The following is a 12,664-nucleotide window of genomic DNA, read 5'->3' as shown; positions in this document are numbered from 1 at the left end:
AGGAATTGAATACAGGATGTTCCACATGCTAGACAAGTGCTCCACCACCAAGATACATCCCCAGCCCCAGGGCATCTTCTGGGGAGAAAGGCATGCTGGTCAAGGGGGCATGGACCTAGTGCCAATGACTGAGTCTACCTTCCAGAGGCCAGGAAGGTGACCATAGACCAAGGTTATTGCTGAAGTGGCCATGCAGTCTGCCAAGGAATTCTAGTCATCCCAGTTATGTGTTCACCGTTCAGCCCTGATTAGAAAAGAAAGCCTGAGGATGTTCCACCAGCAGGTCAGGCCCACTCAGTGCTCACATCTACCTTGCCTACCCCAGCCCTGTCTCTGGCTCCTTTATTCTCCAGCCCAGGACAACCTGGTTGTCCCAGAAACCTGGCTTCCCAGCACCCTGTGCTCTAAGATCAATTTCTTTACTTTCTTTCTTCTTCTTTTTTTTTTTGGTACAGGGGATTGAACTCAGGACCTTGCACTTGCAAGGCAGGTGTCGGAACTACTGAGCTAAATCCCCAGCCCTAAGAGATCAATTTCTGCTGGCACAGAAGTGCACACCTGGAATCCCAGCAGTGTGGGAGGCTGAGACAGGAGGATCACAAGTTCAAGTCCTGCATAGGCAACTTAATGAGAAATAAAAAATGAATGAGAAATAATAAAAAGAGCTAGGGAAGTAGCTCAATGCAAAGACTTTGGATTCAATCCCCAGTACTAGAGAGAGAGAGAGAGAGAGAGAGAGAGAGAGAGAGAGAGAGATTGAGATTTCTGGGAGCAGAACCTCCCCACTCCCTACATGGAACACAGGAAGAGGCCTGAACCCCAGGTCCAAGGTCTAGCTCTGCCTTGACCTTGGACTGTTGCTCTGTGCTGTGGTCTCCTCATCTGAGAACTGGGGCTAATAAAAGCCATCTGGGTACGTTTTAGCTCAGCTGTAGGAATTTTAGGCAATAATGAGGGAGGTAAGGCTGCCTTAGCATTGCTGCACACAGGGGTAGAAAGCAGCAATGCCCAGGCCCAGGAAGTCACTCCTTGCTGTTGCTACAGGGTGACTCATGTGTGCCTCCATTGGTTCCACTCATCAGGGGATCTGGCGCAGGCCCAAGGAGGGCCCTGCCGGCACAGCCTTGCTTGGAGCAGGTTTCCTGGCAGCCATTGCTCAGTGGGCAGGTCTGACCTCTGCGAGCCCAGCAGTGATTACTGCCTGGGGCCAGGGCTGGTTGCAAAAGGACCAGGGCTCCTGATGCAGTTTTCTCTGTGTCTCTCTAGAGCTGGTTCCCAGGAGAATGGGAGCTCAGCAAGGGTGCGTCACCTCTGCCCTGGGCACCTCTCTGCTCCCGTGGGGAAGGCAGGGATGTGGCATCTTCAGGCTTGTGCACACTCACGCACCAATCCAGATCCAGCCTGCTCACCCACACAAGATGCTCAAGGAGACCCCCAGCAGATCCACATGGATGGGGCACAGACCCACACAGACAAACAGATGCACAGCCCCCAAAACCAGGCCCACCTAGATGCTCACACACAGGCACAGACACTAATACACATTCCCAGACACACGTATATGGTTGTGTATAAGACGCATTTCTTTTAGGCCTGACATGAACACACAGACACACACAAATTTTGTGTAGAGCCTCTTGCTTTTACATAGATTTCAAGACATGTATATATGTGGACTTAATCAGGTTTCCACAAAGGCACACTGTAAATACACAAGCGTGACATCAGGGACACATGAACACAAATGCACACACACTTTGTCATCATTTACTATTTACTGAGCACCCACGGTCTGCTAGTCATGCTTCAACAGAAAGGAGCCCCCCCCACCCCCGCACCGTTCATCCCCACACACAGAAGCCCAAGCTCCCTGTAAGATCGATCACCTGGGGATTTTGCTGGGGCCCAGTCGCCAAGCCAAAGGGAGAAAACTTTTTTTTTCTATAGACAGTCAATGACCCATAGCAGAAAATAATAATCAATTGTAGATGTAGTGTCATTTATACTGGTAAGAGAAAAAAAGTTAAAAGAAGATAACCTATATATTAAAGAATTTAAGGGCCGGGGATTTAGCTCAGTGGTTTCACCGCCTGCCTCGCAAGCGCAAGGACCTGAGTTTGATCCCTGGTACCAAAAAAAAAAAAAAAAAAAAAAGAATTTAAGGTCAGAAAGAAGCACTTAACAGTCATACACAGGTAGTTAGGGCTTATAGTCAGAGTTGATAACAACATGATAAAACATTGCTAAAATCCCAAATGACTTCGAGCTACTTCTTAAACAGGAACTGAAAGTTAAAGAACTTGACTAGAATGAAAAAATGTTTGTTCTTTAAAAATGAAAAAAATTAGAAAATTGTATACAATATGATCACAAAAAAGTGTTTAAAGAAATATGTATAGAAGATGAAAAGGAAGTACACCAAAATGTTGTTATTGTCTTTGGGAGATAAGAGTATAAAGGGATTTGTGTGTGTGTGTGTGTGTGTGTGTGTGTGTGTGTGTGTGTACCAGGGATCCAACTCAGGACCTCCCACTTGCCAGGCAGGTACTATACTGCTGAGGTAAATTCCTGGCCCATAAAGGGATTTTTAAAAAATTTTCTACTTTGGATTTCCGAATTTTCTGAGTATCATGGAAAAAAGCGTTACCTAAAAAAAAAAAAAATCAACTAAGGGCTACATAGACATTAAAGACTACTTACCTTAATAAGGACATATCTAAGAATATTATGTATGTGAAGCATAATTTTATCTAAGTAACACAATAAATGTTCCTTTAAATGTAGATTTTTCAGGGGCTGGAGGGTGTAGCTCAGCGGTGATGAACTTGTCCAGCATGTGCAAGGCCCTGGGTTTGATCCTCAGCATGGCAAAAAATATTGAAAAAAAATAATTAAAATGTCCCAGAAAAGTAGAGAGAGACCGTGTTAAATAGACACAGAGGGCCGGGGATGTAGCTCAGTGGTTTTGCAGCCTTCTGAGCAAGCACAAGGACCAGAGTTCGATCCCTGGTACCAAAAAAAAATAGACACAGAGCTAGAAAGCCAGTGGGTTTGGAACCAGAGGTGAACCCCTCGTCGTGCACAGGTTTGGGCCCCAGGCCTCAGAGGTCCTTTCCAGCAAGCCATTGCCCTTAGGCCTCAGCCTCCTGGGGGCTGCAAATCTGGGCCTGAAACCTGGAGTCAACCTTGATCCCCACAGACTCCTCCAAGGCCGGCTGGCCTTCATCACTGAATGCTTAAGGGCCAGCAACAAATGACAGCTGAGCCTGAGCCCTGTGGGATGATACTGGGCCCCAGTAAGGCTTCTCTCTGTCTTTCTCTGCCCCCCCCCATTTGTCTGGGGAGGTGTAGCTCTGCTCAGTGGACAAAACTTGAAATAGCCCTAGCGTGCCAAAAGAGCAGTAAGGACGCTAATACCGGTAAGAGTGCCTTCTGGAAGACGGAGGTATTAGAAAATGGTTAGCATCTGGGAAACACAGCATCTAGGAGGTGGCAGGAAGCACTTTCCAAACTAGGGAACCTGGCAAGAGCCAAGACTCAGTCAAAGCCAGGAGATAACTGGGGATCAGTAGGACAAACTGATCCAGTCCAGGCTGCTGTCCAGTGTGAGGCGGCCTTGAATGCTAAAATTAGGAGCTGGGAGTCCATTGTAAACCAGTAGCAGCCTTGAGTCAGGGAGGTGCCAGAGGGAGGCAGCAACTCCTTGTAGCTGGGAGTGGGAAGCCGTAGAGGTGAGCCTGACGGAGCTCCTGGCCTGGCCTGGGAAGCTGGCAGGACAGGAAGCTTCATTCAGGGTGGGTGATATGGATGCGCTGGAACCCTAAGAAAGTCAGGGAAGAAACTGTGGGGGAGGGGCAGAGGTGGCCTGATCAGCCCTCCCCTGCCAAGGCACCTCCCAGGGCCTTCAGAACATTTGGAAAACCTCTAGTCCGGTCAGATATGGTGTCAGAGGCTGAACTTGAACCTGAGTCTCTAGCCCAGAGGAGAGTGCGCCAAGCTAGGCCAAGGAAACAGCTGGCCAGGGAGCAGGGGTTTGGACTCTGAGAATCTGGTTGTTGTGGTGCAGCTCAGCATCTCCACCTGAGGGGCTCAAGAGGACAAAAGGAAGTAGGTGGTTGATGCTCTGGGGGATAGAAGGCAGGCAACTTGGGGAGCATCTAAGGGTTCACTTGCCTAGCATTTGTGTCCCTCAGCTATGCTCTTACACACACACACACACACACACACACCCCTGTAGTTGGGAAGGGGGCTGGGCCCAGTGGACTGCGATGGGTGTGAGTGCTCACCTGCCACAGCAGGTCTAGCAGGTGTCCCCTGTATCTCCTGGAAATACCTCTCTAAATGAACAACCCCCATGTGCCCAACTCTAGAGTTCAAAAGTACTCTTACAATCACTCAGCAGTAATCTCACTTTATTACCAATTTTCTACGTGTTCTTTAAAATTCTCTGATCTCTGTTCCTCACCAAGTCCTCTCCTAAGGAACCCCCCACATCCAGGACTGCTGGGACCAAAACTATTTAAACTGTTTACAACCAGCTCCTAACCTTCACTAGGTCCTTACGTGCCCAGGGTGAGGACTGGCCCAGCCAACCCATGGCTGGTGGTGGAGGTTTAAGGCTGCACGAGGCCTCCCTGGGAAGTATCCCCCACCTGAAACCCTGGGCCCTGTGAACTGTCAAAAGGATCACAGCAGAAACCTTAGAGGCCTTGAGATTGCCCCAGAGCCCAGCACCTTACTCTGGAAAGGAGTGAGAAGGGAGGGGCCCTACCCACCTGGTGAGGTCATGGGAAAGCAGCTCTGGCGCTGACACCTGGGGAAACCCGTTTCCAGGCTGCTTCCCACGCTGGCTGTCCTGGGAACCAGCTAAGCCAAGCCCCATGCAGGGAGCCCCACACCTGCCCCCCAAGTCCAGTTCCCATCATACTGTCCCATCTGGTCCAGCCCCCGCCCTTCCACCTAGCGCGAGTCCTTTGCTACCCAATTGTCCATCCAGGCTGTTGGGTTTGAGGAGGGTTATGGGGGAGAGCAGGTTGACTGTGCCAGGAAATGACAGAAACAGCAGCTTCAGAAATGGAAGGTTTTATTTGCAGACTGTGCTGCTTTACCTTCTAGGGTTTGTGCAACCTTGACCTTGGGGAAAGGGATGACCCCCACCCCTTCCTGCTCCAGGCTCTAATTTGCAGCTCCTCCCTCTCCCTTTGCTGGGATTGACTCTCACTTCCTGCCCTACTGCTGGCCTAGCCAGTTTGGGCAGTGGCTAGGGAGTCCTGAGACCCAGCTGTTCCCAGGGCCCAGCCCCGCCCTCTCCGGCTGTGGGAGTTGAGGGCAGCCCGGGTGTCAGCCTGCTCCACAGTTGCCCTGCCTGCCCTGCTCTCCTTGTCTTCCTCCTTCTAGGTCCACCCCTCTGATCTGCCTCCAGTCCCCACAGCTCCCAGCCTCGATGGCTGCTCCTCTCTATCTCTCTGGCCTTGTCTTACCCACTCCATCCCAAACATCTCTCCAACTCAAGGCTGATCACCTGCCAGCCCCGAAAGGTGACCTGCTCGCTGTTCTCCAGGCTCACCCGTGCTGGGGTATGTGTGTGTGAAGACCACCACCAGGGGTCCTAATTCAGCCAGGCTGACAGGAAACTGGGAACTGGATCCCAAACTGCTCAGAGATGACACTTAATTAAGACCATCTCGTGAAAATCAAAAGTGCTGGGTGGGTTTTCTCTGTGAGCCAAAGAAATCTAAACCAGAGCCTTCCCTCTCATAGGCCCCAGGGTCATCCTGGCTCATTAGAGCAGGTGGTCAGAAGCCCATGCCCCCAGTGTCCAGTAGGGAACTGAGTCCCATGGGGTGTGGCCAGGCCCTGCCAGTAGTCCCCTCAAAGGCCCCATGCCCCACGTTCCAGGAGTCTCTGGCCTCCTGTCTACCACTCGCTTGCCATGCTGCCCCAGCTGATCAGACAAAGCAGAAGAACTTCTTCCAGCGACAGCGGGAGAGGGTTCGAACACCTTTGGCATTCAGTTTCTTCTCCAACCGGGCTTTGTGCTCAATGGCACTGAGAATAGCAGAGTCAAACACCTCTTTCAAGTTCTTCTGCGTCAAGGCGGAGCATTCGAGGTAGCAGCAGGCTCGGATCTTCTCAGCCAGACCTTGGGCTTGGGGCTGGGGCACTGGACCCTCCCGGCCACCCTGGTCCAGCTGAATCAATACATTGACGTCATCCCTCAGGTCGGCCTGGGTGCCCACAAGCAGCACGGGTGCCTGGGGGTTGTGAGTGCGGATCTCGGGCAGCCACTTCTCCGTGATGTTCTGGAAGGAGCTGGGCTGCACCACGCTGAAGCATGCCAGGAACACATCGGTGTCCGGGTAGCAGAGGGAGCGAAGTCTGTCAAAGTCCTCCTGGGATAGCAAGGCCAGGGAGTTAGCGGGATTGTTTATTCTCTGCCACATGGAGCAGGAATTGCTTCTCGCTTGGGGCCGGAGCCCAAGATCCTGGAGCCCGAGATCCTGGAGCCCAAGCCCTTCTCCTTTTCTGCACGGTGGAGGTCCTCCCAGCCCCCTCTTGGGCCCCCCGGCCCAATCCAGTAAGGACCACGCCCATCTTCTCACCTGTCCCGCCGTGTCCCAAAGCTCAATGCGCACCGGGGCTCCATCCACCAGAACTTGCACTGCAGGGCGGGGCAGAGGACACCGAGTGAGGCGGGCGTCCCGGGCCCTAGCAGCGCCACCTCGGGGCGCGCTCCCGCTTCCTCCCGGGGTCTCTCACGACCCCCACCCCGACGCCAGCCTGCAGCCACACCCCAGCCCGCGGCGGGCGCGGGCCCGACCTACCCGAGAAGGTGTCGAGTGCCGTGGGCCGGTAGCGAGCGGGATACCCGTTGCAGGTGTAGCTGACGATGAGACTGCTCTTGCCCACAGCGCCGTCGCCCACCAGCACACACTTGATGCCCAGCTCCGGGGGTGCGCTGGGCCGCCGCGGAGGGGGGCTCGGGGCGCGCAGCGGGGGCGGCTCGTCCTCGCTCAGCTCCCGCGGCGGCATGGCCCGCGTCCGGGGCAGCAGAGGGGCCAGCCCTGCCCAGGCTCTGCGGCACTCAGGGACCAGGTTCCACCGGCTGCCGCTGCCTGTCTCTCCCGGCAGGGCTCGCCAGCCCGACGCACCCTGCAGGTTTATATAGGACCTCGCTCACCTCATCTGCAGGTCCCGAGCAGCCCCGGCCCCGCCCACCAGCCCGGTCCTCCCTCGAGGCCTGGCCACAGCAAAACGCCGAGAGGAAAAAACGGAGACGAAAGCTGATCCTCAGAGAGCCGCCCAGGTACGAGGACAAAGAATCGCCAAATCGAGGTATCTTGGTAGAGACAGACATCCATGATGTATTGTTAGGAAGAAGCGAGTTGCAGAACTCATAATACAGCCCGTTCAAATTGAACACGTGTTGAAATTAAACCTTTTACACATTAAAACAAAAACCCTATACATATATGCTTGCAGGAGTAGCAAAGAGTTGGCATAATCATTTCATTAAGGAAAGAATAATCGAGGGCCGGGGATTTAGCTCAGTGGTTCTGCCACCTGCCTGGCAAGCCCAAGGTCTCGAGTTCGATCCCTGGTACCAAAAAAAGAAAAAGAAAGAAAGAAAAAGAAAAAAAGAAAAGAAAAGAAAAGAATAATCGGGCTGGGGATTTAGCTCAGCGGCGACGCACCTGCCTCACGAGCGCAGATCCTGAGTTCAATCTCCGGTACCAAAAAATCCCCCCCAAATCCCAAATTTATCAGCTCCCTGTAGGGGGCCAGGGATTTTCTCGGTGGAAAAGCACTTGCCTAGCATGCATGAGTCCCTGGATTAGATCACCAGCCCCGCAACCAGTCAATCAATAAATCAAAAACAGATGATGAGAGAGGCTGAGAAACTCGTCCATGAGCTCAGCACGCAGAAGTATTCTGTCTCCCTTTCACAGAAGAGCTTCCTGCAGAGTCAACCTGAAGGCAGGCTCTGAGCGCCTTCCCCTCTGCAAAAGGAACTCAGGATGCTGAGAAGCTCATTGGGGAGGCTCTTCAGGCACATTCTCAATTGGAATATTTTTTAAAATCCCAAAATTGCCAAATGATATCTTTCTTATCATCAACAGCACCTACTACCTACTTGCAGTGCTCTTCTGAGCCACCCACTGCTCTCGTCCTAGAAGGAGCTTGCAGACTGAGATAGCTTCCCCCAGGGAGTCCTCAGAGGTCACCTAAGGAGCAAGTTAAGAGTAGTAGCCTGGTGTGGAGGCTGTGAGGCAAGGAGGTCCATGCTAAGTCCCTTAGCACCCACCAGGTAGTGCCCGGAGGGCTCAGTGTTCAAAGTACTGCTGACTGCGGGCCACAGCCTAGGAGGTATGTGGGACCAGTTGCTCCTCAACCACAAGCCTAATTCTTGAAAAACCCCCTACTCTTCAAACAGTTCCAGTAGAGAGGAGTCCATTACTAGGCCAAGTTCAGGACTTTCTCCCACAGATGGCCCAGGCAAATAAGAAGCTAAGAAATGGCAGCTGCTCCCCCTGGTCATTTCAATATCGAAAGTATCGATGGGACCCTCAGCAAAGTTATACAAGTGGATGTGGGCTTACTTGAGATGAATGAGGCAGACTGAAAAGAAGAGGACAGTTCAAAGAGTTCCCAAGACAGGTCAGAGCACAGTTCAGAGTCCGAGGGCAAGGATGACAGTGTCACTTGTGAAGTCCCTGTGGATGACGTTAATCTCCTAATTCAGAAGGTGGAATAGAAGATAGAAGATAGAAGTTTTGGACAGAATAGAAGGGAAGATAGAAGTCCTGGACAGAACAACAACTATAAACAAGGAACAGTGAAACAAATGATCTAAAAAGAAACTAGAGATACATACCTGCTAATTCTGTGAAAAAGAATCTGGTTCTGGGTGTTTTGCATTGCTGATACCTACAGTGCTCTTATGTGTTAAAAGAAAAACTTTAGAGAAATGTAACTGGTTGAGCAAAAAACAGTTCATGAATCAAACAGCACTCAATATGGAAAGGGATTAGCAAGTTCTGCTTTGTAGCTAGACCCAGAAGTAAAGTACAGAAATAACTTGATTAGTTACAGTGAGGCCTTTGCCTTTGGTGGACATGATCTGATCCAGTGGTGACCTGGGATTGGCTGGAGCTTAGCTGTGTTTGGATGAAACTGAGCTATTTGTTACCAAAATGCATTCCTATTTCAGCTGTTAAAGATCTTTTCTTTTTCTTTTTTTTTGGTACCAGGGCTCGAACTCGGGTCCTTGCGCTTGCGCAGCAGGCGGCAAAACCACTGAGCTAAATCCCCGGCCATTACACAATGTTTACAGGTATCAAAGCAACACATCATAAGCCATAAAAATGTACGATTATGTGTCAATGTAGCTAAATAAATAAAAAGAAAAAAATACAGTCCTAAACAAAAAAAAGAGTAGTAGCCTGATGCTAATTTAGTCTCTTTATTGCAGCTACTTTAAGTGTCACCAGGGCCAGAGTCCATTCTCTGATCCCAAGGCAGTCTTTCATCTCAGTCTGCCGTACAAAACTCACTGATGGGCCGAGGATTTAGCTCAGTGGTTCCGGCGCCTGCCTCGAAAGGCTAAGGTCCAGAGTTGGATCCCCAGTACCAAAAAAACCCAAAAAAACCCCAACTCACTGACAAGAGTTCACACAGGGAGTCAGACATTCATGAGTTTTGGGGAGAATGAGTGTTGGGAAGAGGAAGAGTGGGGAATATTAAAGAGACAACTCTGTCTCAATGAGTTGGTAGCACAGAATTCCATAAATTCAAATCTCTAGATCTCTTGAAAAAAGTCTCAGGACTCCTAATTCACCCTTCCTTCTTTCCTCCTCTTCTTTCTCTGTCAAAAATTCAAGACAACAGTAAAAAGTTGCGGATATAACCATTAACATCTTAACTATGGAGAAATGGTAGGGTCCTCAGTACGGCCACATCCCAGGTTATATATCCTCTAACTGCTATATCCATGTCTGGGGATGCTCATAATCCTAATGGTAGCTGGAGAATCTCCAAAACTTCTCAATCACATCCACATAAATTTATTCATCTGGTGCTGGGTGCGGTGGTGCACACCTGTAATCCCAGCACTTAGGAGGCTGAGGCAGGAAGACTGCCATGAGTTTGAGGCCAGCCTGGGCTACATAGTGATTTCAACACTAGCCTGGACTACACAGCAAGACCCTATTTAAAAAAAAAAAAAAAGTTTATCCACCTACCAAGTGAAAGAGGTCTTAGAGGCTCTTTCCTACCATTGTATCCCCATGAAAAGCTGTTCTTTTTGTTCTCTTGGAAAAAGAGGGATTCTAAAAGACCAGTCCAACAAAGACATATCCCAATGTGCCCAGTTCTTTGACTGTGTGACTGCTACAAAATCATTTCACCATTTTTAGTGCTGTAAAATGATAGGTGAAGCATGTTTATCTCCAAGAGGTCTCTTGGTTCTAGCAATCTTTGAGGGAGCTTGAGGAAGCTGCCCTAGCCCAGATGTCTGGGAAAAAAAATTACTGCACACACACACACAAGCAAACACAAACACATTCATGCCCATGCTCTCTTCTTTACAATGTTCTTGTCCTTTTACCTGAGTTTTAATAATAGTTTTATTGTAGCTGTAAATTTGAGGATAATCCCATTTAATCCCCCTGCAGGTAGAGGGGCATATATAAACAACACACAAAAGCAGAGATCCCGGCTGGGCATAGGTAAAAGTCCTGAGACAGTCCATTCTTCTCTGGCCCCTTGGGTGGGGACACTTTCTGACCTAGGTCCCTCTGTCTCAGCTGGTTTAGGTACAGTCTTGTCAGCGAGAGGGCGAGGGAGGAGACAACCTGGAGAGCTGGTGAGTCACCTATTTCTCAGCTAAGGACTTGCAATTCCGGCTGCAACTGCTGGGAAAATCCTCTCCAAAGGGCAGGCTGGCTCTTATTGGTGCCTACCTGCTAGATCTGCCCCAACTTCCAGACACACACTTGCTAGGATTAAAACTTGGCCCTGACACTCTTCTGTAGAGAAATGATAGATTTTAGGACTCGGGCAGGAAACGTACAAGTTGAGCCTGGAGCAGTTTATTTATAGATAGTAAGGAAATGCTACAGAAACAAAAATAATAGGAATATGTAGGTACTACACGTGGACACAGAAGCTAACTGAAAGAGCTTCCAATGGCCCAAATATTTGAACAACAAAATAATTTGGATAACAGATTAATTTGGAATAATTTGAACAACAAAATACCCAAAGTATGAAATAAATACTTCTATATTCATACTGATATGAATGATTGAATATATATAAATAAATGGGGGATAATAGAAAAAATACCTTTGCCTAAGAATTCCAAATAAGAGCCAGGCATGGTGGCCCACATCTATTATCCCAGCACCCGGGAGGCTGAGGCAGAGTTCGAGGTCAGCCTGAACTAAATATATCTGGGCTATAAGATTCTGGTTCAAAAAAACTTTTTAAAAAATCCAAATAACCCAGGCATGGTGGTGCATGCCTGTCATCCCAGCACCACTCAGGAGGCTGAGGCAAGAAGATTCCCATGAGTTCAAGGCCAACCTGAACTACACAGCAAGACCTTGTCTCAAAAAGAAAGAAAGAAAGAAAGAAAAGAAAAGAAAAGAAAAGAAAAAGTAAAAAAGAATTCCAAATAATGTATGTAGATACTCTGCCATCAAGCTTTTTTGTGTGTGTGTGGTACTAGGGATTGAACTCAGGGTCTATGCACGGAGCTCCATCCCCAGGTCCCCCTCTCCGACTCTTTTGAGAAGGGACTGGACATGGTGACTTCCTTCCAAAGAATACAGTGTGCAAAGGGTAGGAGAAAAAGTACTTTTACAGTGGACAAACCTAACAAACGTTTCTTTGGCCAGGTGATCAAGATTAAGATCAACAGTGATAAGACAAGTGACTAATACATACCCTTCCAATGAGACTATGATAGGGTATGCTGGGTGGGAAGTACACTCAGTAAAAGTGAAAGAAATTTGAGTGAAATCTGAACTGTTACTTAAAATAATGTATCAATACCAATTCATTAATTTTGACAAATTTGGCATACTATCATAACAAAGGAACCCAGGTATGAGTGATACAAAAACACCTCTACAGTACGGTCTTTTCAATTTTTCTGTTAGTCTAAACTGTTCTAAAATAGTTTATTTGAAAAATAGAAACACTAGACCATAATAGCTCTGACACTGAACCATGGCAGCGCTAACATCTTGATGCCAAAACGTGCCACACGATGGTGTGGGCCTTAGGCTTAGAAAAGTCCTGCGGTTTGCCCTGTCTGATAAGAACCCAAGTGAGGTTTCTGTGGGAGAGAGGTTTGTGTGAGGGGGTGTGACAGCGTGCGTGTGTGTGTGTGTGTGTGTGTGTGTGTGTGTGTGTGTACACTAATTCCCATTTTGTCATTGAGAATACCAAGACCAGGAGGGTAGGCCTCAGATTAGGGGACCTTCCCCAAGATCAAAGACACGGGTAAATGGCAGTCAGTCCCAGAACCAGTAAGCCCCAGGTCCACCCTCAGGAGAGGGCAAGTTGTGACTAGGCATTTTTGTTAACCTTATATCTTATTTAAATCTACTATAAACATTTGGATATCTACAGCAAAATCACAACTCAACAAAGATAA

The 12,664-nt window shown here is 49.0% G+C and overlaps 1 protein-coding gene across 1 annotated transcript; it reads right to left on the bottom strand.

Moving 5' to 3' along the window:
• Positions 1–5,066: 5,066 nt before the first annotated feature.
• Rhov (ras homolog family member V) lies at positions 5,067–7,121 on the bottom strand. Its single transcript, XM_004861587.3, has 3 exons — positions 6,825–7,121; positions 6,603–6,661; positions 5,067–6,392 (listed from the first exon to the last, which is right to left on the bottom strand). The coding sequence occupies exons 1-3, from the start codon at positions 7,030–7,032 to the stop codon at positions 5,949–5,951; spliced, it is 711 nt and encodes a 236-aa protein (XP_004861644.2). The 5' UTR covers positions 7,033–7,121; the 3' UTR covers positions 5,067–5,948.
• Positions 7,122–12,664: the final 5,543 nt, after the last annotated feature.

This window comes from Heterocephalus glaber, unplaced genomic scaffold (genome assembly GCF_053883595.1).
Source record: "Heterocephalus glaber isolate CG9 unplaced genomic scaffold, H.glaber_assembly_v1.0 deba00000809, whole genome shotgun sequence".
NCBI lineage: Eukaryota > Metazoa > Chordata > Mammalia > Rodentia > Bathyergidae > Heterocephalus > Heterocephalus glaber.
This window is presented reverse-complemented; position numbering and strand designations above follow the sequence as displayed.